This window comes from Calonectris borealis, chromosome 6 (genome assembly GCF_964195595.1).
Source record: "Calonectris borealis chromosome 6, bCalBor7.hap1.2, whole genome shotgun sequence".
NCBI classification, from domain to species: Eukaryota; Metazoa; Chordata; class Aves; order Procellariiformes; family Procellariidae; genus Calonectris; species Calonectris borealis.
The window spans coordinates 39,055,368-39,081,153 of NC_134317.1; the positions used below are offsets into that span (position 1 = coordinate 39,055,368).

A 25,786-nucleotide genomic window follows, 5' to 3' on the forward strand; every position below is an offset into this window, starting at 1 on the left:
AAATGTAGGCACTTAGCTTTCTTTGAATATCTTGGCCCTGGGGATTTACAAGGCCACAGACCACTGATTTTGTTTGATTTTTATGGTACAGTAGGACTGTGTGATGAATTTTATCTCTGGTGTTTTTCACTTGTAAACAGTAAGAAAAAGCTCGTCATGTTAATGAGCACTTTGCTTTTCTTGTCCTATGCCTATCTGTGTAGGATATAGCGTAAATGAATAGAAATAAAAGGCAGTCTGCCTTTCTCTAAACAGCTATGCCAAGCCTAAGACCATGTTAAGGAAGCCCGAGTTGTGAGTACTTCCCCCCTATCCTCGCAAGTATTTGAACTGTTCTTGTCCGAGTGAATTTTCTGTCTTCATGGCTTTACATTCCTGATTTCTCTGATATGCATCCTTCCTCCAGAGCCCCTGCCCAAACTTTCTTTCCTGTAGGGACAATACGATTGCAAGTCATGTACTGGCAGGCAGGTTTTAAGCTCAGGCAGTGTGGTTGCATCTCCGTAAAAACATTGTTCTCTGCTTTCCTTTTTCCACTCTTCTATGTTGGTTTCTTTTTCCTTATTTATTCCCTGTTTCTTAGTGATTCTGCCTCTTCTGAAGGTCTTTATGTTACGTGAAGCACATACTTAAGATCTGTCCAAACCACAGAAGGCTTGTTTGTACGTTGACAGGTTTTTCTGAACTGAGGCTTCTCTCAGGAATACCTGATATATTTTCTGGCCTTAAAGAGTCAACAGTTCATCACCTCTTTTTAGCATGTTGGCAGTGAGACAAATAGCTTGGATGTTTTTTCCTGTTTTTGGCAGCGGGAAGTTCGTCCATCATGGTGGAGGCTTTGAAAAGGAAGGTGGTTCTTACACCAGAGGGATAACCTTCCTAATCTTGGAAGGTCTGAGGTGGGCTTAATCAATTTTGATAATAAAACATGGATGAAAAAAAGGGAAGGCAGCAGGGTCAAATCTATAGCAGTAGTCAATGGGGCATTCTTGCTGTGGAGGCGATGAAGGAAAGTAGGATTTTGCCTGTTGTTCCCCCATATAGCATTTCATTCTTAAGATACAGCTGCCGCATGAGATCTGGGTCTGTACTGCAGATCCCTGACAAACAGAATCTAGTTCGTGATGTAGTTATGCAGCTGTTTCCACCTGGCAAAAGATGCCACTCTGCCAAAAGGCATGGTCCTTTCTCAGCTCACTCCTGTGTTCATGAACGGCCTCATGGTGAAAGGAAAGAGTTAATTTTTAGCTGGATCCATCTGCCTCATTCTGCAGCCACACTGAAACTCAGGTGGTGGAAGGGGGTAGTTAGGATTTAGCAGTTAGGGTGCTGAAACTGGCAGTGTGAATTGGTTCTGGCTCCAACACGTGTATACCCAGGGCCCAAAGTAACTTCCTGATGTTGGTAGAGAGTAAAATGGAGTGCAGAATTTGCCCTTCAGTATAGCCATAACAAACATAATACTTGTAACCTTCCAAATGCTATGTATGACGTTCATGGCAGTGTAAAGCTAACATAATGTGAAAAGTGACTTTGGAAGAAAGCTGGCTTCTGAATTGCATGTGTGAGCGCACATCTGTTTGTATATTAAAATGACCTTTCTAGTACAAGGTATAGGTCTTTACAGTCCATTCACTTACAAGCGTGCTTTTGCTTTCTCTATGTCTTCTCTCCCACGTGTATCTCCAACCTGGATCACTACAGGCTAGAGCCAAACAAACAGAGGAATAGCTAACAGAAACATTTCCAAGTTCCCTGTATTTTTTTTTTCTGTTTGCAAAAAGTGAAATCCATGTCTCTCAAGCTCCTTCTATGAGTCAGAATGATTGTCAGGTATCTTCTTGTAGGAAAAATGGTTGTTTTCCTAAACCACACTCATGTTACCAGGGAACATTGTTGGCTTGCTTCTCCCAGCTCTGCACAGTTGTAAAGCTCATGGTAAAGCAGTGAGCTCCTCTACACCCAGTCTGTCTTCCACCCTATCTCTGTCTGTCTCTTTCAATCATCTGGATTCAAGCCGTTCCCATGTGTTTCTCATCCAAGGCTCCAATAAACTCTCCACATCACAGAGGGTACCCAAACCCATTGCCCTCTCTTCACTGTCTTTTATTACGTGCCTGATGCTTCAACCTGGTGCTATAATGAGCTGTGCAGGAAAAATTTTCATGTGATACTGGCATCAATTTAGACTAATCTCAAACCGCTGTATACAAAGAAGTCCTGATTGTTGCTGTCAGTGGTTAGAAAAGGTCACCTAAATCCTTTACAGCAGTATATTTTCAGCTGCAAAAAAAGTCTGTATATCTCTTTTTTTTCTCTTGCTCTGAGCTAATTGAAGCTTTGATCACCTGGGTTTCAAAAGATGCCTCACCATTGTAGTTCTTGAAGAATAATAATGTGCATGCTTCTCCCACAGCTTTTGTCTTCATTAGGCATTTTCATGTCTTGCTAATGAGGAACGCGATTCTTTTTGAAGACTATAGAGTAGGGTTATAGGGAATATGTGATAGTTGCAAAGGTCTGTAGTCAGTTAGGAGATAGCATATGGAACATTTCACCTTATTTCAGCTGTTGTCCATTGAAATTTTACCAGAAGATGTTTTTCTCTTGCAGCCATTTATTTTTCCTGGTGATGTCCTTTTCATTTATTTGGGGAGGGGCAGCTCTTTGGGACCTGCGCTAGGGCTTCTAGTGACTGTGTACTCTCCAAACACAGAATAAAAAGACTACGGCTTTCCACAGAATTTGGTCTTCCCACTTTACTTCTTTTACTACAAGTATGCTTATAGCAGTCACAGGCTGTCCCACTAGCTAGCGTGCAGACCCCAGATCACACGTTGGAGAGCAATCAAAAGCACGCTATGAACAGACTGTCTTAATTTGCCTAGACCACGTGCTGTTAGGAGGACAAGTGATGCTGTTCCTTGTCTCTTACTGAAATGTAAAGTGTTTGTTTCAGAGTGTGAGGACTGTCTTCATTGCTGTGGGTGTGATTTCTCTAGCAGGTTTTGCTGTCTTCCAGCAGGCCGAGCTAGTGTCTGGCCTGTGATGCAACTCCAAAACAGTGCTCAGAGACCGACCTGAAGAAAAGTGTTGAAAGGGTGTCTAAGCAAGCACCCCTCCAAGGAGGGGCAGGAGGAGGTGGGGCTGCACCAGAGACTTTTAATGGCAGAATAAATGGGAAGGTGTAGGGCAGCGCTGTACAGTCAGTCCAGCACACCTGCTGTGTCTCTGTTCTTTTCCCCTGTGATCTGCAAGAGTGTATTGTCTGCGCCAAATCGTGAAGAAATACATACGAGCAGATTTTTGTTTTGTCTTGTTTTCTTTAAACTTTAGTTACCCATCGGCAACTTTCAAGATGACAAGAATTTTGACAGCTTGCAAAGTGGTGAAGACTTGGAAAGGCAGACTGGAGTTTTGCAATGTGTCTGCTGATCACTGGTGTTTCTCAAGGACTGGTACCAGGTTGTTGAGCATCAAGGTAACAGTAACTGAGCTACTGTGGTTTAATAGATGTGTTTGGCATGCTGAGAGATAGCTTGCTGCAGATAACAGGGCTTACCTAGACACATAAAATTGAACCAAAGGAGATTTGTTCTGAACCCTAAGCAAGGGGGTTGCTTGGCTAAATGGTTTTATTAGCTAAGCAAACACACTTTTTGTGTAGTCTGGAATGGAAATTATAGGGTAGGTTGCAGCAAAAGGTGGAAGTCCAGGGTTTCAGTTAATTATTAGATGGTATTTTCTTTAGAAACACCTCACCCTTCTTTAGGACTGATAGCTAAAAGAGCAGATCTTTCAGTCCATATGAGTATGAATCAGCCAGATATTTAAAAACATGCATCACTTGAAGCATGTGATTAATCCTATTGGATCCACAAAGGATACATTTTCAATGTATTGGAAACCATGATGGCTCCGAGATTAATCGGAGAGGTAGATACCCTGATGCATTCACAAAGAGTTATCAGCTCTTGATTTACTGGGGCTGGAACCCCTTAGTTCACTTCCCCAACTTCCTTCTGCTCTTTGTTACAAGAGCTGCATTTGACCAGCTTTGCTGGTGTAACTCAGGCAGGTGTGGCAGAGTACAGTGGTGAAATGGGACTTTCTGTGTGAATTCTGTAGCACTGGCAGTGTTTTGTCATCACGCACTTTGCGTTGAAAAGGTGCCCTTGCACGTGTATCCTGTTGAATCAACAGTGTAATAGAATTAGCAACCGGAGGAGTGATGTTTCAGCGGGTGGTGGGGAAGAGCTCTTAGAGACTTGGGCTGTGGGTACCCGGTGGATGCCACCTTACCTGGCAGTGTGGAGTAGAGGGTTGATCAGTATCGTTTCTGTCCACTGGGGACTAGGGTTTCTCTTGCCTGTCCCACAGCCACTGGTTTTTCGGGAGTTTTCTGAGCTCCTGGCAGCAGACCCATTACTTTTAAAGCAAAAATTGGCTGCAGAGAAAAACTCGATGAGGAAAGAGGCATCCCTTCCTTCAGCCTGTGAGTTCTTGGTTTAGCTTTGTCTCGCCTGCATTTAAAAACAGAGCCTGTGTTGTGACTAGTGTTCTTGCTAACGGACCTGTCTTCCGCTTCCCGAGAGTGCACAGCAGGCATGAACTGTTACCTTGTGCACTATCTTAAAACACAGCACAGTAATTTTCCTTCCAGCAGATTGATCCCGACTCTGCAATCGGATCTGGCTTGGGAGGAAATTATTCCTCCTTGTGACGACAACAGGAGTCCTACTTGTGAATTAGAAAGCCATCATGGTTACCAGTTTCTACAGCTGCACCATCTGAAGAGGATGTAGGGCTCTGACATGAGGAGCAAGTTCCTTGGTTGTTCCTCAGGCTGGTGAAGCTATGTTGGGTTGACACTGACCACACTTAAAACTATGTCAGAGCCCTCAGGTGGGGCAGTGCCATCTCTCACATCTTCCGGGGCAGGTGCCAGCTTCTATTGTTCCATTTTGAAATCTCAGCACTGGGCTAGAAAATGTCTCTTGGTGTGACAGAGCAAATTGCGACACAGTTTGAGCAACCTCTTCTCTTTGGGCTTAGTGCTTCAAATTGAAACGGGACAGGAGAAAATAGAGACAATTTTGCTGCCAGTATTGCTGAATGAGTGGAACCTGTGAATGCACAGAGAGGTGCTGTTGGCAAATGTCACAGTGTCTAGAGGATGGGAGCCCAGGATTCATACTTGGCCACTTGGTTCATGACTGGTGATGGCCTGTAGCATCAGTATGCTGATGCTATGTATTGTAGAACAGGAGTCCATGCCGGTACACTCAAGTTCACGAGGGTTTTAGAAACTGTCAAGCCAACTGAGCAGGACTGAAGAGTTATGTTGGAACGCCATCCTTGTCTCTACTGCCTCTGATACCTCTCTTGCTTTTTGGAGCTGGTTCAGTTATTTCTGCCATGCTCTGTAGGGTACAGCAGTTGAAGGCTTGTGATGCACAAAGAAGTGAGTTCAAAGACACATTAGTCTGTGGTTATAAGTTGGCTGCAGTAAAAAGTGTCTTTCGCTGGTAAAGCTTTGTAGCCCATGGTTAGGATTGCTGGTTCAGCTTTTGATGAGACACCATTTTTCTTCACACATCCCGGGATAGTTCTTATAGGCACCTGTAGCAGACTGGATCTGATGCATTCTTATACTGATGGATTAGCATCTGAAGTTTGGATCTGGCATCTTAAATGACAGATTGATGGTGTCACTCATTCAAGGACTGCACAGCGACAGACCTAGAAGGTCATATCTCATAATTCTGAGGCATCCAATTAAGAAGTTTCATGCTCATGGAAAACTGCTGCTCTACTCTGATGGAGTTACAGTACCAGCTGTTCTAGCGTCTACCTAATGCTGTGCTTGTAAAGCTAAGGACTGATTGCTTAAAGCCAACGACACCAATGCTGAAGGCAAGGAGAATGAATACCTGTGAAGAAAGCAATGCCAAGTGAAACCCTTGGGAGCTATTTTAACCTCAGTCCCAGCAATCACAACTACACCCCAGATGGGTCAGAATGAATTGGGCCCCTTTCTGTTTCAAGGTGTATGACAGGATCTATGTGCTGAGTCCGGTGGAGCATTTGTACCTGCACTGTGACCAGCTGGCTCACCACAAGGTGTGGTGCTAGCCAGCCAGCCCCAGAAGTCTCTTTCTGACGTATATTATGTGACATCTTCTGCCTTGGCATTGACACTGGGGAAAGTTGTTTCCTTATTAGACTTGATTATTTGACTTCAATACCTACAGGAGTTTGTGCTGTCAGAGCAGACGCTTGAACTCATGGAGAGTAAGAAGGCTGATATCTAGTGTTGTTTAGGAACCTGTGGCTCTTGAGATCTCAGCTCAGATTTTTAACGCCACCTTTGCCAGGAGCCACGTGATTCTGTTTCAGTTCAGAATCTGGAATACAAAAACTCGAACCTTTCCTGGCCTGGGGCTTTTGCTTTAAGACAGTGGCAGGCTTATACACCATTTTCCATGGGACGTACAGAAACAGAAGTGGAAGAGACTCTCTAGCATACATATGGAAGCAGTAAAGCAGCAGGCCTGAAGGAAAATTTAAGGATAAGTGGTCCTAAAAAGCCAACCTATTGCATAGCTTTGTGTCAGAGTGTGGAAGTTAACTGTAGCTGTGAGACAAGTGACCAAGTAGTGACTTATGGCTGGGTTTAGTGTTCCAGCCATCATTAGAGGTAATGGATATTTGTAAGAAGTTTGGAGAAAGAGTGAAATGCAAAGTAATTAAGGTGTGTGGACTAATGGCAGTATAGGTAATGATCCCATTCTCCCATTATTGCAGGCTTAAATGAGCGGTTAGTTGCCTTTTATTGCTTTTTCTCAGTGGGCTATTTTAGGGAGCATAACAAAATACAATGAAAACATGTTTCTAACCTATGTATAAGCTAAGTAAAGTATTAGAGAACATGGGGGAGAGGTGGTAGTTTTAGTAGAGTGCCTAATAATTCTTCTCCCAAGGCTGTTTTCTGTCCAGTTAAACTCAGTATATGTGGGGAAACACCATTGTAGGTGAGCAGTCTGAGATGTGGGGACTTACAGGTCTGTATTTCCTTATTGCATCCCATCCTTCAGTTCTAAAGGAGAGATGGAGCATCCATGGGTGAAAGAGGGGCACAGAGAGCAGATCGGAGACCCCTGTGGGCTCTCTGTAGGGATATTTAGCATCACTGGTTTCGGAGTAATCAAGCTTCTTTATAATTCAGGAACGCGCAGAGAGACTGCAGCTCGAAGCTCGTATCATTTAATGCTCATCTGAGGCCAATGTAGTTAAATGGGGATGTAAAGAGTAGTACGAGCCATAAATAGGTGGCTTGTAACAGTATAGCTGGCTCAGTAAGGAGAGGATTGGGAGAGCTATAAAAACCACCAGGAGCAAGCTAAAAATATAGTTAGAAGGGAGAGGAGGAAAATTTTTAAGCACTGGCTTTAGAAACTATTTCAGATTACTGTAAAAGGGCTCTTCAAATGTATTTTGAGGCAGGTGAAAGTAACTGAGAAAATGACTGAATGGGAAGTAGAGAGATGGGTGAGGAGGTGAAAGATCAGTCACACAAGCTACTCCCTCCTCTCCCTTTGGAGGTGAAAGTGAGGGGGAGGTAAAATGGGGCCTGTTCCCTTAGAGATGGGGGTAGCTTAGAGAGCTGCTACTGTGGGGGAGACAAGGGGTGTTCGTCTCCTTGGGTGCTCAGTGACTTCTGCTAGGTGTCTTGGTTCCCCCTCCTTCTTTGATTTTTGTCACAAACAAATATTTGTGGCATTGTTGTGAACAACCTTAAGAAGAGTTCAAGTTGTAGGAGCTGTGACTTTTCTACCATGGTACCTGTATTGCATTTCTGGCTTTGCTTTCTCTTTGGTTTGGATGGTAAAGGAACTAATCCAAAGCGTCTCCCTAAAGTTAACCTAAGTGTGAATCTTCTTTGGTGTATCCCAAGACACTAATCTGGCTTTTGATTCATTCTTTATTCTTTCTCTTTCTTCTTCTCCTAATTTTAGCCAGAAGCAAATGTGCTAAAATAAAATCATATATAGAAAAAAAGGTTGGCAAAGCAATGTCCAGATAGATTTCCAGCCTGTGGTGGCATAGTACTCGGAAGAAGAGACATTTTTCTATCAAAGAGAAAACTCCTCCTTTGTTGCTGGTTATTTGGTCTTGAGAGAGTGGATGTAGCACAGTCCTGGCACCAGCTTTCTGCTGTGGAAGAAATCTGGTGGCTTTTGGCTTCTTCTGCGCTTCCGATGTGTTGGCTGTTACGTAGCCAGCTAGATTTGTGTGCCAAGAAATGTGGCAGAGGCTGTCATGCTGCGTGGAATCGTGGCCTGCCTTAGAAAGGAGATGTTTTATCATCATTTTACTGGAGGGAAATAAACTGGCCTGCACTGGCCTGAAATTGAGTCCCATCTGTGTCTCTGCCATACATCAGTGCCCATCCTGGCTTTGGTACTCGGCGTACTCGTAGTCCTCCAGCAGCCCAGCATTCAGGGTTCAGCTTGGCCTTGCCAAGATAAACTGAGGGATTTCTTTGGAGGGGAAAAACTTGACTTCCTTGACTGATTACTCTGTAAGGCAAGTAGAAAAGAGGAAAAATTACCTGTTCACTTTCCAGTATATGGGTTTTATAGCAGACATGCTTTAAAAAGCAAATTATACTGCAGATCTTTTGAGATTTTGCAGATCTTTAGCATCCATCCTGTAGATGGGAAGGGCTGTTAGAGCAGGGAACTAATTGGGACTCAATTAATCTGTTTTTTTACCTTTTTCTTGTTTGTTTTTTTTTTTTTCCAACTGCTACAGTGCTTTGTTTACATCATGTGTGATGTGCTTAGTGAAGTGAGACCTGAACTAGTTAACTTTTCAAGTTGCTTTGACAAAATGCACAAAATCTAGCAATACTGCAGCAACAGCATGACCCTTTCTGTTAGCCATCTCCATCCTCAAAGCTCTTCAAGAGCCCTGCAGCCTCTCTGGAGCACAGGAGCTCTGCTAAAGGTAGAGCTACTGGTGTGTAGGAAAGAGAAATCGGATTGCAAATGGTGTGTCTCACATTGGGAGTGTGTGGGGAAGAAACATTTTAGTTGAGACTACAACAGAGATTTATCTGAGACTACATGTGGATGCTTCTGAGAAGGGTGGAGACAAAAGGACCTCATGGAAGCTCTGGGGTTTTTGTTTATTTCTTGCTTATTGTTTTTTTGAAAATGAAAATCTTTCCTAACTAATCCCTGATTGAGCCAACTGGCCTTCTCTATAGCCTGTAAATCACTTTTCACATTAAAAACAAAACTGAAAAGACAAGGTAGGCTGGCAGCTCAGGGATATGGTTACACCACTGCTGGAAATGTAAACAAGAATAATTGCTTCTAGAATCCTCAACAAACAAACCAACCACTTAATTAAGAATAATAAATCAAGTAAGGGAGGGAAACATTTGAACATCTATCCCTTGCTATAGCTGAACTTGCAGGCAGGTTATGGTTGCTCAGGGACATTCTTCTGCATTACTTGAACACTGCGTAGGGGCTCTAATAGTACAACGGGGGCTTCTGTTCAGCAGAAATTATTTCTGTGCTGGTCTGGTGTGTAGGAGGGCAGGTGGTCTGTGGTGGGAAGAAAGACATGCAGATTCCTGTCAAGTACTATAGAGAGGGTGAGGCTCTAAAGGTCACAGTGATTGCTCTGGATTTTGGCCCTCAGGAGTCAGATGGATCTTAACTTTTCTGGTCATTCCACCATTGTGGACTTTGCTTCCTGAAGGATTCTCCCAGGCTATGTTTGCAGTTGGGACTGCGATTCAGGTGATTACGCCAACTTGTACCAACGAGCGGTAGGACTTGCTTGAACTGGAGTTGCTGTTTGGGTGGACTCAAATACGTGGCCTGCTGGGGGAAGGGATCCACCTCTTGAAACCAAGGCTGAGAGAAGCCGGTTCCTACAGTCAGTCTCCCACGTCAGCAGCATGGGCTGGGTTTTTAGCAGGCTTCAGAAAGGGCAGAGGTCCTGTCCAAAGCCCAGTCTGAGGCACCCAGGCGACCTCTGTGCTTTGTAATGCTTTGAGTGTGTGGCAGCTTTCTGTAATGAGAGGCTTAGTGAGATTAGGGAGCTGACCAAACTGTAATTTTTATTAACTATATTTATAACTGGGGAGGGAGGGGATTTTGGTGTTGCTGACTATGCCATCCAATGGTGTGGGAAGGTTCAGAAAATGATGGCTAAACCTTTTGAGAATGACTAGATGTTTGACATTAATGAGGAAAAAGTGCAAGGCTAAAAGCATCCCAGATGCACAGAATTCAATTACTTGGCAGTGCAGTTTGATTTTCAGTGTATTTTGCAGTACATTAGTAATTGATCTGTGCAGTATTTGTAACTGCAGAGGAGCTCTAGATGAATGTTTGCCATGATTGTTACAAAATGTTCAATGCTGGGAATGAAATTTCTCCTTGCTGTGATTGTTCATCTGATTTACAGCTAATGGAAAGTAGCTCTCCTGCTCCTTTCTGCAGCAAATTGATCTTGATTCTTCTTTAAAAAAATCCCAGTGAGAGGAATTGTTCTGTAAAAAAACCCAATATGAAGTTAAATCACGGCGAGAGCTGCTGCCTGGCGGACGCGCTTGGCACATCTCCTGTGGCGCAGGCCATCGGGGCTTTTGCCCCAGTGTGCCTGCAGCTCTGTGCCCAGGAGGCAGCTGCGCTTGCATTCCAGAAGTGGAATTTTCTCAGGGCCCAAAAGGGTCATCGTCCAAACTCGTTTAAGCCCAGAACTTCATTGGCAAATCTATTTCCAGCTTTGCTTACTCTCTCTCTTCCCCTGCATGTTGTCAGTGATCCTGCTGTCTGAGGGAATCTCCCAGCTCATTCTGTCATTTCTGTTGTGCGTATACTTGTTATTTTTTTGGTAGAAGCTGGAGTTCCCGGGTGGTTTCCCATCCCATTCCTGGACAGGTTAAGAAAGGTTTAGTTTCCAAGTGAGGCAAAGATGGTGTGTTTAGGCTGGTACATGCAAAGAGCTACTGAATCTCTTAAAGACTTTTGTAAAAGTCACTCTCCGTGTCCCATTTTCCTCAGCTGTAAAATAGTGATTAAGCCTGTAAGGGATCCCACAGTTAGTGTGGGACTCAGTTCTGCTAAACACACTCTGAAAGAGGTGCGGTTTTATGGGAAGTTTTCCTCTAGGCTGCTTATTCCATATCTACCTCTTCCAGGACAATTTAAGCCTATCCCTGAGGTAACTGAGACCACGAGTGTCCGTCTGATCCATGAGTTCCTTTCTTCATGCGTCCTACAGCGGAATGGACTGGTATTTTGAATTTTGTCGTCTGACACCAGTCCAACTAAGCATACACTTATTTTTAGTGGTTAGCTGTACAGTTGCAACAGAAGTTAAGCACCTATCAAAGGTCACAGCTGGATGAGAGCCAGCATACTCAGCATCAAGCCCTGAGCAAACATTGAGGAGAGAGGCGATCCTTTCCCTACAGAGTTATGATTTGGTTAATTGCAAGATATAATTGGTAGAAGAAATGAACAAAGTGATAGGGAAGGGTGATCCCACAGTAACAGCAGCACATGCTCTGCTTGCGGTGAGGTTTGCCAGCTGCCGTGCCCTCATTAGGAGCACAATGTTTCCGAAGTGTTAGAAAGAAAAAGAGCATCAGGAGACTAGTAAAAGAGACAGTATCTTGGCAGCTGGGAGTGGGAGAGGGGCAGGAATACTTACAACGTGAGGCGTGAAAGGCAGGTGTCCTAGGTGTTGCTTGTATAAACATCAAGCCTTTTCCTCCTGTATTTGAGTCTCTTCGTGTGCCTTTCTCTAGGCGCAGACAGCGAACTTGGTGCTGGAAGATGGGATGAAGATGAAGGGTTATTCTTTTGGCTATCCATCCTCCACAGCAGGGGAAGTCGTATTCAACACTGGTCTTTCTGGGTAAGGCAAAAGCAAATGAGGTATAAGCACCAAAACTTCTCTGGGAGCTTGTTAAAGTGTGAAAGCTGCTTCCTCCAAGCTTGTAGGGTCCTGATCCAAGCATGTAGTGTTCTGTATAAGAAAACACTGTAGTCCAGGGATACAGAGAGAGAGAAAGTTAATGAAGAGACTTCAGGCAGTCCTCTTATGACATAGCGTTGTGGTGATGAGAAACTTTAAAGACTGATATAACTAACTATGATAGTGCAGTATGTAGGGATCTGGTCACTTCCCATTGAAATGCAGCCATTGCTGAGTCAGAGCAGGGAACCTGTCTTTGTTCTCCTTCTAGTGCCCTGATCAAACATAGAGGTTTGAAGCATCTGCAGCCTTCTGGGTAATGGAACTTGGCTTCTGAGTGCAAAATCTTTAAATCCAGAGGTTCCCAAGTTGGTCACCTATATGACCCATCCCTTATGACATTTGTTGGCTCATACCACAGTTAAGGATGCATTTAAACTCTGTGCCCTTTCCAACTCAAGTCTAGGATCAGATTCATGCCTAACCTAGCATGACTCTCTGTCCTCTTGAGTGGTAGAAGCCAGTGGCTGACTTAGGATGGCAGCCAAATGCTGCCACTGCTTTTGTTGAACTGCTTGAGCAGAGGAAATCTGCCCAGAGGAATGAGGCTTTTGGTTAGAGAGGGACATCTCCCTGGGGAGGTGAGACAGCTCTGAGGTTGTTGGTGCCTGAGCTTTTTCTGCAGTCATTCATAGCTGTCTTTGCCCAGCTGCCTTGCATTCCCCAAATTCTGCTCTCCTTTGGAGAAACCAGTACTCACAGGATGAGTTTTTAAATGATCTCATTGGTGAGAATGTTAAATTGCTGCGGAGGGGAATCTGTTTGCAAAGTTTTGCATTAGGAGGCAATTATTTAAGTATTTTGACAGCACTAATTACTGGCTGTGTTAATATACCTGCCAACAAGCAACTGTTTAATATAGATCAGAATGATGGAGGGCACCAGAGTTCTTTTCTCGGTGATAGATTATGGGCAATAATTCTTGTCACATCACAAAAGTCAAGGAGGACCTGATGGATTAATTTCCTCTCCACATGTTACTGTGGCAGCAGAAGCCATGTTTGCTCATTTTCTAGTGATTTGCAGAGGATGCCTGTGAAAGAGAGATCTCTTCTGTGCTGGGGAGCATATGGGCATGGAAGGAACATTCAAAATGTAAGGTTGTATCTTCAGAGCACTCTCCAGGAACACGACCTTGACTGATTGATTCGGAGAAGAGGAAGATAAGAGTTTGCAGCATTGTTGCAGATCGTAAAAGTGACAGATTTGCTGCCAGACCAGGGATTGCCCTCCAGTGAAAGAAACCCTGTAATCCTGTAGCTCTGCTAGTGCTCCTGAGCACAGAGATCAAGACCTTATGTATCTAGAGGAAGCCAGCTACCTCTTTTCATTGACGCAGTAAGAGGCTAAGTGCCTGCGTGAAGGAAGTGCCCAGGGTTGGGACCTTTTACAAACTGTCTGGGGGCATAGCAATTTGTCAGTATAGGGAGCAAGAGGCTAGTACGGGGGTGATTTTGCCATGGCTGCCGTTAAGCCTCAGACCGCTGCTTTCTGGGGAGTGGGTGTTTCTAGACACTGAGTGGGATCAGCATGGGCCCACCATGTACTGGCTGCTCTGCACCTTGACTCCTCATCTGGACTCCCACGTTCTGATTCACATCACAGGACTGGGAGGCAAAGCACTTTGTGTGCATACAGCTTTCAGGCTTGAAGTAGCTAAAGCTGGCTGAAATGTTGTCATATTATTCTGGAATAGAGGGCAGAGGGCACTGTTTTGGGGGTGGAATGTTGAATTTTCATTAGAAAAGCATGAGGATGAACTTTTCAGAAACATTTGCTCAAAAAAAAAAATCCTAGTGTTGCAGCCATCTGTTTAGTATAGGACCAAAAAGGAAGAGAGGAGATTTCCAATTAAGAAAGAAGAAGAATTACAACCCATAAAATGTTCCCATGTTTGAAACAGCTCAGTAAATGCGTTTGCCTCCAATAAGTCTGTGTGTGTTTCCCATGATATTCTAGCGAGAGAACTGATTGACGGGAATTTACTGAAATCAGGCAGGCCTTTGGGCCGGCACAGCAAGGATTAGACCTTGCAGCATCTTTGGAGCTCATGTTCCCATCTGCTCCTCTGTGCTCCACGAGGCATTGTGCCTGCTTAAAGGGCATTGCGTCTCAGCGCAGAGCTGTGCCTTCGTACCCCAGCCAAACCCAATGGCTCTCTGTCCTTGTTTGCTGATTACAAATAACATGCAAAGGTTAATTACATTAGCTTTGTCATTAACAAAGAGTCTTTTGGAAGCATAACCAATTGACTCGGAAGGAGAGAGCAATGCCAAATGTGCACATGCCATGCACTTACTGCAGTTCTGTGATCACACTGCACTTTGTGTGGTTGTTTACCTGCAGCAGGAAGCATAGATTTGAACAGCAGGAGAGGCTTACCTGAAAATATTTCATGGCCATTGTTCATTCGACATGTCATTTCTCAGAGCTGGCTGGTGTGCTGCGTTGTCTATATCTGCCTGCAACCATTCTGGGTTTTGTGAAGAGTTTCCCAATGTTTGACAATTAATCTTCTGGCAGTAAGTCCGATGTTCCATAAAAATGTCTCTTGTGACTTGCTGCTATCTGGTAGATGGCTGGAGTTGCCAATTATGTATTGTTTAAACAATAATGACAATAATAAATTGTATTTTGTATAGGGCAGATTCATCCTGAAGTGTCTTTATGCATTTGGCTAAATATTTGTGTGGATAACTTCATCTGTTGCTAAATTACAGCTGCTTTTCGGTTGAAAGACAGCAATGGTTGAATGGATTGCTGCAACAGTACGCTACAGTATAAGGGAGAAAGTGGAGGACTGTGTGTTAATTTGAAGCTGAAGAGCAGGAGCATGGGCATGTAGACCATGTTTACCCTGTCCCCCTCTTTGGGGTTGAAAGTGAGACTGGATCTACTGGATCCAGAGCTGATACTTTGCAAAATCCTAGGTTTGATCCTAGGAACTGCAGAAGAATGTTCCACCACGCTTTTAGATCTGCCCTTGCTGAGAAGGGTGTTCAGGCAGGTGCTTGAACAAAGTTGCTGTTCCTGGGGATTCTGCCTGCGCTAAAGATACAAGGACATGCTCTGGGCCTTGTGACTAGGTTGGACTGCTGAATCCCAAAGCATTGCCTTCAACTTGCCTTCTTCAGAGACACACAAACCAACTTCCAAGCACTTAGGAGTCTTGTCAGGTGAAATGTATGGTGTCCTGTGGGTGGGAACCTGGAGGTTGCCTAGAAGAGAGGCCAGGCTTCTGCTGGGAGAAGCTGCAGAAGTGGTACCGTGGCAGGGTTTGTTGACAGAGCAGGTAGGACAGAAGAACGCAGAGTAGTAGTGAGGAATCACAAGGATGATTCACAGCTGCTTCCCTGATCCCCAAACAAAAAGATAGGCATAGATTTATCTGCCTGCTCCCCCACAGAAAGAGCAGTTACAGCCCTGAACATCTCAAGACCTGCAAGCTCCAGACTGGGGAAGGGACCAAGTCTGGGCAAACAGCTCTGTTGTCTGTCGGCTTTTCAGTTTGAGCTTTCTGTTGCCACTGAGAGGGGCAAGTTCTTACACCGCATGGAGGGAAGGACACAGCAATGACAAAGCACTGCTCACATGGTGTGCCCAGGGAATGACCAAGCCCAAGCTGTTATCTGTGGGTCAAGCGATATACCATGCACTTACTGCAGTTCTGTGATTGCTCTGCACTTTGTGTAGTTGTTTAGTTTACGTTGAATCACAAGGAGTCTGAATTTGTTAATAGCTCCTGTGCTTTTCTTAAATGAAACATGAGAAGCCAAAGCCTTTCCTTGTTCTCAGTGTCAAATATTTAATCACGGATGGCAAAGTGAGGGCAGATTCACAGATGTGTTTGCTTTTATACTGAGAATGCTTTCAATGAATACCATTTCTGTCTTTTTGTCATAAAGGAGTTCAGACCTGTCTTGTTTTCACTGGCTCTTTTGTTTTCCTTTCAACTCCAGACCAATATACTTTTCTATTGCTTCTTCATCTAGATACACCAAAGCCTTGACAGATCCCAGCTACAAAGGACAGATTCTTACACTGGCTAACCCCATAGTTGGGAATGGTGGAGTGCCTGACACGGCCGCTTTGGACGAAATGGGCCTTAGGAGGTTTCTGGAGTCTGATGGGATCAAGGTAACAGTGGGAGATGCAGAGCTGATCAAAGGGTGGTGCGAGCAGCCTGAGTGTGTGTGTGTGAGCGTGTGTGTGCGCACGCAAGAGTTTACTGGCACCCTCGTAGATGTTAGAAGGAATCAATGACACTCAGCCTTTCTTTTTCTTCTTCTGGATGTCATCCGTTGGAGGAATGGTGGCAAAAGATAATCCGTCTTGTTTTCTGTACCAGGCCATGTGCTGTCTGAAAGCGGTGTATTTCCCATCAGTGATAGACATGGTACAGTTTTTGTCAACTGCTTTTTTTCCACATTGCCTCTGCCTCATACTTATCTGCGTTTGCCCAGGACTGGTTGCCACAGAGAGATCAAATGCCAGTGAGAATGAGAAGCTTCTGTGTGCTGAGACTTTTCTCTCTATGCCTGTACTAGCACAAACAGGGGAGGTGACAGTTGTGTGGAGAAGGCTGTATGTACTAGTGCAGGAACCAGTATTTACACTGTGGTGACAGGGGATATTGGCTAGGAGCAGGGCTGTGTCCATGCAGTGATGGCAGTACTGAAAAATGAAACAAAACCATGTAATTGCAGAACCAGTGAAACGCTTTATCTGTCCTAAGGTGAAATGACTCCTTTTATAAGCTAACTCCACTGGAAAATGGAGCTGACTTTTAAAATGAAATGTCATTTAAAAGTGAAAAGCTTTCTTAAAAAAAATGAATCAAAATAAAATATTTTGTCTTGTGTTAAATTTTCATTTTCTTTCTAACGAGAAGTGTTTTCTCAGTTCAATGCAATTTGCAGCTTTGGTTACCTGGAAGCCACATTATTCTATGATTTTCCTAAGTAAAAGGACCCAGGTACAGTCATGACAGAGCATGAAGTCTTTACCCCTTTGCCAGGTATCTGTTCTGTGCACTCGCCCTGTGAAGACTCAGATTTGCTATCTTTTTGTTATATAAGAGCAGCCCTACCATGTCTGCCTAGCTTCGTGTCCTGTCCGTGATACGGTTTGCAGTGGATGAATAGTGAAAACTCAGAAGGTACAGAGTGATCCTTCAGTGCAAAATGGCATTTCTTCTCTCTGCAGGTTTCAGGTTTGCTGGTGCTGGATTACAGCAATGAGTACAGCCACTGGCAGGCTGCTAGGAGCCTGGGAGAGTGGTTGCAGGAAGAACAGGTGAGCAGTCTAGGGGTAACTACATTATGAGAACAGACCTGTATGTATGGGAACAGGGGAAAGAACTGCTGGCTTTGAGCTGGTAATCACTCTTCTCCTCAGATGTCTTCACCAGTCTGTACTGGGCTCATTCTGTGTTCCTTAGTTCTCTGATTCTTCATCCATTTCTCTTTTTCAGGGTGCAATGCTATTTCCAAGATCTGTCCAGAAGGAATGTTAATTAAATGGGAATGTTTGGTTCTCCATAAAAAAAGATACACATTAGATTATATTCTATTCTCTTGTCAAATGTTTCTGTAGCGCTGCTTCTAGTGGTTGCCACGGTTGTAACCTCAAGAGATGTTAGCTGCCAGAACCCCATTGACTTGAAGCCGTAGGAGTCAAGGATGTGTCAGTAGACTGCCACTGACTTGTGACGGCTGGGAGGGCTAGGTGCTCACAAGTGAGGCAAAATGGGGCTCAGAAATAGATATTTGCCACATGAGCTTTTTGGTTTGTGCTTTTTAGTGCAGAAACTAGATTTGAAGAACTAAGCTATTTATGAGTGGGAATAGGGAGGAGAAGTGAAGAACTGGCAGTGAGGCAGCCTTGGTATTAGTGCTGCTAAGAGCCAGAGCTCCTTAAGCAAGGACATGTTCTTCTCAGCAAGTGATCTGGCCGCTGTCTTCCTCTGTCTTAGCTGTTTGTTCTCTAACTTATCCTTCTCTTGTGTTTTCTTCAGGTGCCTGCACTGTATGGGATTGATACCAGAATGCTGTCCAAATTAATTCGTGACAAGGTATGATCTGCTTCCCTTGACCCAGTTGCATTAACCTTGCTGTTGCTGGGCCCTTTTTCTAACGGTGCAGCAAACCTGGGGTAGCAATGCTACTGCTGGGCTGCCTTGACCTCCGATACTGCTCAGGTCGCTGTGCTCTTCCAAAGGCTCTGTGTCTTTCGCACAGCTGAGGCAATGCTCTGATCCCGGGGAGCCCCCTCTCCTTGGCTCTGCTCTGGGTTTCCTGTTCTACGTAAGTGAACCAGCACAAGCTGATGCAAATGAAAGGCCTCAGGTAGCTGTGTCAGGCTAATGCACTACAACAGGTAGTAGTGTCACTACGTGTTGCCTCAGATCGTAACAGAGAGAGCAACAACTCTGAGATATTGTGGATATTAGTTCACAGCCAGCACCACCTTTGGTCAACGGAAATTCTCCTGCTCCTCAGAGACAAAGGAATGCCTACAATAACCTAAGTTGGATTCCTAACTCAGGCTGCTTTTCTTTGGCTGAAGCCTGTTATTATTTTTAATAGTCATTACTTTTCCCTGGTTTCCAAGAGCTGACAATTGAAGGACATGAGCTGGATTATGTTACCGAATGGAGAGTGATGTTAAAGTACACTTCATGCTGGCTAAAACAGTGATCAAAGCCAGTCTGAATGTAAATGCGCCTCGGAGGCTCTTCTTTTGTAATGGATTATTTGAAGCTGCTCTTTTCTTTAGGTGATCAGTTTGCAGTCTGCAGTCCAAGCCCACACTGCCTTTCATTCTACAGAGCAAAATATGAACGACCCAGCTTGAATAGAGAAATATTTGTAGAAATGAATTCTTATGGGAAGATAGGCTGTTGTGCTGCTCTTATAGACAGCAGACAAGTGCAGTTTAATACAATAGAAAATGGCAATACGTTTTCTACTTTCTTGAGACATACTGTTTAATGGATCAGCATTCCTTTCATCCAAAGTAAATACACTTTCAGTGTTTATCTTGTAACTTAGCAGTGTATGGTAGTAATGCCCATTATACTGGGACTCTGAGTGGTATTGGTTTATGACTTTTAAAATAGTGCATAATGTAGCCTTTTCTCCCAGTCTTCTCAGGTTGAAAAAACCAGCTTAGTATTTTATTCCATGTCTGTTTATAAATTGGGGGTGAGAACAGGGCTTCATTATGATAAATGCAGAAATGAGCAGTGGCTGGTTAAATTGGACTCTAAAGGTAAATGCAGGGCACCATTTGGCTGAATAATCTGGGAGCAAGGTAAGACACAGGGTTCCTGTTTGAGAGCAAGGGCTTTAGGGCTTTGTCGTCAGCGTTTATGGGACTGACTGCATGGTGGCACTCAGCAGTTTCTGTGGTTCCCAAGAACCTGACTTGTTTAAGATGATGCTGACCTTTTCAGCTCTGCTCCATGCGAAGCAGCCTGGAGTAGCTTTTGGGGTGTAGGGTGCTACTCAAGATGAGATAGGATGTCAGTTAAGAGCAAAACTCTGTCTTTAAAACTTAGCCTTAGTAGTGCGCATGGCAATGCAAGATGCTGGCTCTTTCTTGCCCTAGCAAAATGGTAAGGATACTTCAGGTATGTCCAACCATGGAAGTATCTCATGGAAGTATCGCTAAACCCAGTGAGCAATCCTGGTGTGCATGCTAGTGTGATATCCACAGGGCGAGCTGAGTTTAACATGTTTTATTATGAAAGTGTTATGTGTTAAAAGTTACAACAAAACATTGACTTCCTCTGTTTTACTTTCCCCTTTCACCCTTGAAAAGTTCTGTATTGCACACCCTGTCCCCATGCTGAGAAGAGGTTAACCCTAGGTTAATCCCACTTATTCCAGCAGTAGGGCAAAGCCAAAACAGGCGTTTTTCCACTGAGAACTTTAATAAGCAGAAGGTGGAGAAGGAGATGCTGCTGGCAGAGCAAGAGTATCCTAGCTTCTATGGGGTGGTAACAGCAATAAAGAGTAGAGCTTGAGGGAGGTGATTTTTTTTTTTTTTTTTGTAAAACAGCTTATTCAGAAAACAGTTGTGCTGACCTGCCTCCTACATAGCTTTGCCTTACACCAGCTCTGCTGCCTTGTAGCGATCCACAGGAGGTGGCTGGAGACCTCACAGTGGGTTTCCAAAACCAAAAAGCTTCAAACTGCTTTGTGGATTACTCCCAGATCTACACAACAGTTATTTGGGGATCTGAATTCTGATCCTCTTGGAAGGCAACCCATTTTACTGTCACTAGACAGCTTGCCAAACTGCCTATTAAAAAATTTTACTGCTGACAATGCCTCTCCCCTGAATGAAGGATTTATACAGATTTTTGATACCGAGAAAGGCTCATAAACTTCTGAAGATGCTAGAAATGGTTATAAGCTGCCAAGAAACCATCTCTAAACAGCTGTTTCAGTTGCTGTGCCTGTCAGCACCTTGTCCCAGTGTTCACAGCTTCTCCTTTGCTCATGCTTTGTTGTTTACTGGTGTATTTCCACAGGGCACGGTACTTGGGAAGATTGAATTTGAAGGTCAACCCGTGGAGTTTGCAGACCCAAATAAGCAAAACTTAATTGCAGAAGTTTCAACAAAGGTGAGAAGTTCTTCTATAGTCCCAGAGCTGTACGCTCCAGGTAGTAATTGCTCCCCATTTGCTCTGGGGATCGTCCAGTCTCTCTAAACAAACAATTCGGGGACCTTTTCTAAGCCATACACCTTTCCAGACCTTTGAAGGACTGTCATCTCGACATCATCCTAGTAGAATCCCCATGGCTCCTTAGGTGCAGTGCTGAAGATGTAAAATGAGCTGTGTTGTGATGTGGTCTGAACAGTACTCTGATCAGAGGATTGTGTGTTACAAAGACAGGCCTGAGAAGTATTGGGGATACAGTTATACCTAGTATATGGTGGACATTTTCAAACAGAAGAAGAATTAATAAAAAGAATGGTTGCTTTCCTTAAATAAATTTCACACAATAACATTTGATAATCTGTGTTCAGGCATAGTTTTGTTGAGGTGATTCTAGAAGATATTTCTAGATTTCAAAACCAGACCAAGTTAGGAATCCCCTGGATCTAATATTACTGGTATTAGGTGCTTTGTCTATAGATATATACAGACCAGCAGTTAAGTTTGTACTCTGTTAGCTGGGCCTGCAAACTGTGTTCGACCACAAGCTGAGAAGAACATTGCAAATCATGAGGACATAGCAAACCAGGCCCATACTAAAAATAGTAACTGCTCTTGTACCAATGCAAGGGCTAACGTCTTAAATTGTGGACCCTTTGGGGATTTAATTGTGGGATAAAGAGTGCCTTGGGTGCTTAATCCCATTGGCTGAAGTGAGAACTGAGTGAATGAGTCCCTTTTACAAATTCCATGCTATGGTGTTTGCAGCTCCTTCAAGATCAGTGGAAGAGCTCTGCAAATAGTTGCTTGTATACTGTTCTGTGCACAAGCTGGAGTGTTAGTGGCATGAGTGAGAAGCAGTCCTGAACAGACTGGTTGGTGAGCAAGTGGGAATTTGAAGCGCAGTCTCCATCCAGGCTTGGATTTACAGTAGTAACTGGTTACCAGGGCTGCCATTGGAATACGTAGGCCGCCTTGCAAATCTCGCCTTCGGGGATCTCACCGACTCATGACAATGCCTCCACTGTATTTTGAGTCACGGCCTTGTTGTGACACAGAGGATGGCAATTGCTTATTGAGGTTGTGATCTGTGATTGCAAGGTGCGGGTGGAGCCATTTTGAGCAGTAACTCAGAAATAGGTAAGGTTGCTGATGCTAAACTCTGCAATTACTAAGACAGAATTACTGTAAAGATGCTGAAAATAGCTTCTAAAAGGGAGATATAATAAGATTAACGGAGCTTTGGTGGTCTCATTATGTTTATAACTTCATTTTATAGGCTTAAAAAGCAACATCACAAATAAAGCTGAAAATGAAGTAAGCTGTTCAATGTTGGTAATTACTGGACATGATAATCTATCTTTTGCCAAACAGCTATTTTCATGTAAATCAGGATACTGTAAGATCAGGAATCTGCTTATCAGTTGTACATTAGGAGCGATTAATTTTTTTATTATTTCTGTTTTCCCCGCCTTCTTTAGATGCTAGTGGTACAGACTCTATTTGCTAACATTGCCTATACAGGGCAGGGAATGTAGAAAACTGCCAGTATTTTGCAGGAACTTTTGTTGGAGATTTATTTTGGTGCATGTGATGGTCAGGGTCCCAGAGCAGATGAGAGGTATTTAACCGCTTGAAGCTAAAAGGTCACTTCTATCCACACATACAGCCCCACGTACTCTTTTTGTTCTCAGCGCTATTGCCAGCAGGAGTTTCTACTCTCCCTGACTGCTGGCTCGCAGCCTTCCCACATCATCCTGTCAGACTGGGACAGCTTTTTATAGGCTGTGCAGTGAACAGATGAGGGAAATCCGCTAACTTTAGAAGGAATATGTTTTAACAGTTCCCTGATCCAGTTCCCAGCCTGGTTTCTGTCTAGACATACTCTTGGCCAGGCGCAGGGGTCAGTGCTCTGCAGTACAGAGGAATAAGAGTGAGAAGTGGGGGGAGGGTTGTGATTCAACAACACCTAAAACCAGTCTTGCTGCTGAAGGAAATGTTGTAACAAATAATAGCCTAGTTGATTGGACAGGGAAGAGTTTTGAAAGTGAGATAATTAAAGTATCTCAAAGCAGTTTTGTCCCACAACTCCCTCTGGGCATTAGAACAGCCAAGGAGAACCTTTGAGGGAGATCTTTGCTTCATAATGTTTTGCAGATTTTTAAGTATGGATGTTGTGAGGAATTGAGGGGTCTCCAAAAGCCCTTTTAAAAAGAAGGGTGAGGTTTTTTTAAGAGACTCTGGCACATGACACTAAGTTAGTTTCTGTGAGAACTGAGCACCTTAATCTTCATGAGACTTTTGAAAGCCACCTCCCTGAAGCCTGAAGGACAGCAAGTAGAAGACCCATCCAATGCCTGTGCAGTGATAGAGTTCCACCATGGACTGTGGAAGTAGAATCCACTTGTGTATTGGTGATGGTGAAGACATAGTCATATTTGATGTCAGGCACGGCTTCATATCAGAAACCTTGAGTGATCTAACAAGACCCAGTTTCAATACGATTTCCATTCTACTCATTCTCAAAAAGGGATTGTGGGGTACTTTGCCATCTGATTATGTAGTGTGAACTACAAGATATGTTCCGATACAAAAATCTCCTTTCAGTGTTACACAGCAGGAGTCGCAACAGCAGTGGTAACACTACTGGCTCTGTGCTGAGTCATGTCCTCAAAGGTGGATTAGGGACCATTGGGGGTTCATATGTTGCAGCTTGAAGCCTTGTAGTGAATGGAGGTGGCCTCTTGCACCCCATCTTTTCCACCCTTGCTCCTGACGTGCCAGTAAGTCATTTGTGATGATGATCAGATCCGTCCTCACATAGGACATGCTCTTGAATCCTGAAAATCTCTGCATCTCAATCTTTGATAAGATAAAAGTTCAAACAAGAACAAAATTAGGATAACACAGAGGGAGGAGTTGTAATATTCTGCTAATAAACTTCATCTTGAGTTCCCTGTAGAGGGGATAACTTTCCTTCTGGCTGGTCGTAATCCTCCTATGAAAAGATTCAGTTCATCACCCTGCACCAGGCATATTGGGCTTGGATTTTAGCATCTTTTCATAAAGGGGCCCAGCTGTGAAATATGAATGCCAGGGAAGCTGATTAAAAGGGAGTTACTTAGTTTAAAAAAAAGATTTTTTTTTTTTTTCAGTGGTGTATTGCACAAGAGAAAAGCCACTTATGATAAAGCACACTTATCAATATCAGCTTTCAGAAGCTGAGCATAACTGAAGGTAAGCGCAGAGTTTGTTTTTAGAAGGAAAAAGGCTGCCTTATGTGCTTACTGATGAATAACATCCCAGCCTGGTGCTAACTGCTGTTGTGTAACAAGTAAAATAATTCAGCAAGCTTCAGAAAGAAGCTGTCCATAAATAACCTTACCTCAGTGCATGTTGCAGTACCAAGGCCCATATAACATATGGTGGTTTGACTTCACTCTCTTCCATGCTGGTTGTGACCAATAGATAGGTGGGTGTAGAAAGCATAATGGTCCAGATTTGGGACTGCTGACAATTTACTTTGTGGAATGGGTTAAGGAACAGCAGCTGGAAGAGGAGGAGAAGTGTTGTCTGATATGTAAAACTGTCAGGTCCATATGAACATAAGTCATGCTGAGTGACGTGCTTGGCCTGGTCTGTACTGCTGTGATGCACCAGAGGTCACTCGTAGGATACCTCCAGCCGTGCTATGCTTTGGTCTTACTGTGACCAGAGGGTCGGGGTGGTGTTCAATGTGATGGATCTATAGCTGGGGTGAAGTAGCCTTGCTCCACTGGCAATCAGCGGGATGACTTCACTTCAGCTGAAAATCTCTCCCCATGTATCTGGCGTTTCTCTTGGGCTGCAGTAATCTGTGAGGACTTGCTGCTTCAGTGCTAATGAGGTGAAACACAGGAAAAAAGCTTGTCATTAGCTATGGAAACAAGTGATTTCTTAGGAATTGCTGTTACTGCTGTAATCAACAGTAGATAAAAGAGCATTGTAACTTCTACTTTCACAAAAAAACGAAGGAAGCGCTAATGTCTGCAGTACTTCTGGGGGTTTCCATGTAAATTGATTGTTAAGTACCGGTTGCTGCATGTTGGTGAAAAGTTATTCTGCTACCCATCTTCCCTGTGCTTTATGGGCAGGGGGTGATCTGTCGTTTACAGCATGGTCTGTCTTTTTATAGGAAGTCAAGGTTTATGGCAGAGGGAATCCAATTAAAGTTGTAGCTGTCGACTGTGGGTTGAAGCACAACATCATCCGTCTGCTAGTAAAGGTAGGTCAGTGCTTTATGTCCTTCATCTCTTGTTTTGCTTTGGTAAGAGCCTCGCCTGTACTCACTAGCCTTCCTTCCTCCTGGACACATACATTCTAGTAGCAGTTGCCCTCCAAAAATGAGGTACAATTTTTAGGATGACTTTTATGGACTGGGAGGTGTTCTCTGGACTTGGTGCCCTGTATTGAGGGGATAAGGAAGAGGAGGTCCTCTCAGCAACCTCTCAGCCATGAGAAGAATTCCTAGAAGATGAACTTTAAAAAGACAAGGCATAGCTTCTCTAAAGAACAACTAAGGAAGGTCAACCCAATGTTGTAAAAAATAAATAAATGAGGGGAAAATCTTTGCAATGAGGGTGGTGAATGGCTGAAACAGGCCCAGACAAGTTGTGGAATGTCTGGATATTAAAAACTCAACTGACGAATGCCCTCAGCAACCTGCCCTACAGTTGAAATTACCCCTACTTTGAGCAGGGATTGGACCAGATGACCTCCTGAGGTCCCTCCATTCCGAGTTATTCTTTAATTCTATGATTCTATGAAAATCTTTTCCTGTTGTTAGCACAGTGATGTAGCAGTCCTCACTTCTTTAGCCACACAGGAGGAATGAAGGCGGTGTCCTCTCATTCTCTCGATGTACAGGGTTTCCCTGCTTCCGTTTTTTAGTTTGTGTCCCATTTTTGATGTGCAGGACTATTTCTGGTACGTCATAGAACGAGGCTATGAAGCCCTAATTTAGCAGTGAGGATGAATGCACCGTGTAAAAGTGAACATATTTTACATGTG

At 43.8% G+C, this 25,786-nt stretch overlaps 1 protein-coding gene across 1 annotated transcript in view; it reads left to right on the forward strand.

Annotated features, from left to right (window-relative positions):
- Positions 1-25,786, forward strand: part of CPS1 (carbamoyl-phosphate synthase 1) — a 116,561-nt gene that overhangs the window by 18,192 nt on the left and 72,583 nt on the right. The window contains exons 5-11 of the mRNA XM_075153733.1: positions 3,337-3,481; positions 11,840-11,949; positions 16,062-16,206; positions 17,275-17,364; positions 18,086-18,142; positions 20,609-20,701; positions 24,912-25,001. Coding sequence (XP_075009834.1) covers positions 3,359-3,481; positions 11,840-11,949; positions 16,062-16,206; positions 17,275-17,364; positions 18,086-18,142; positions 20,609-20,701; positions 24,912-25,001 — 708 coding nt within the window. The 5' untranslated portion in view covers positions 3,337-3,358. The remainder of the gene's footprint in view (positions 1-3,336; positions 3,482-11,839; positions 11,950-16,061; positions 16,207-17,274; positions 17,365-18,085; positions 18,143-20,608; positions 20,702-24,911; positions 25,002-25,786) is intronic.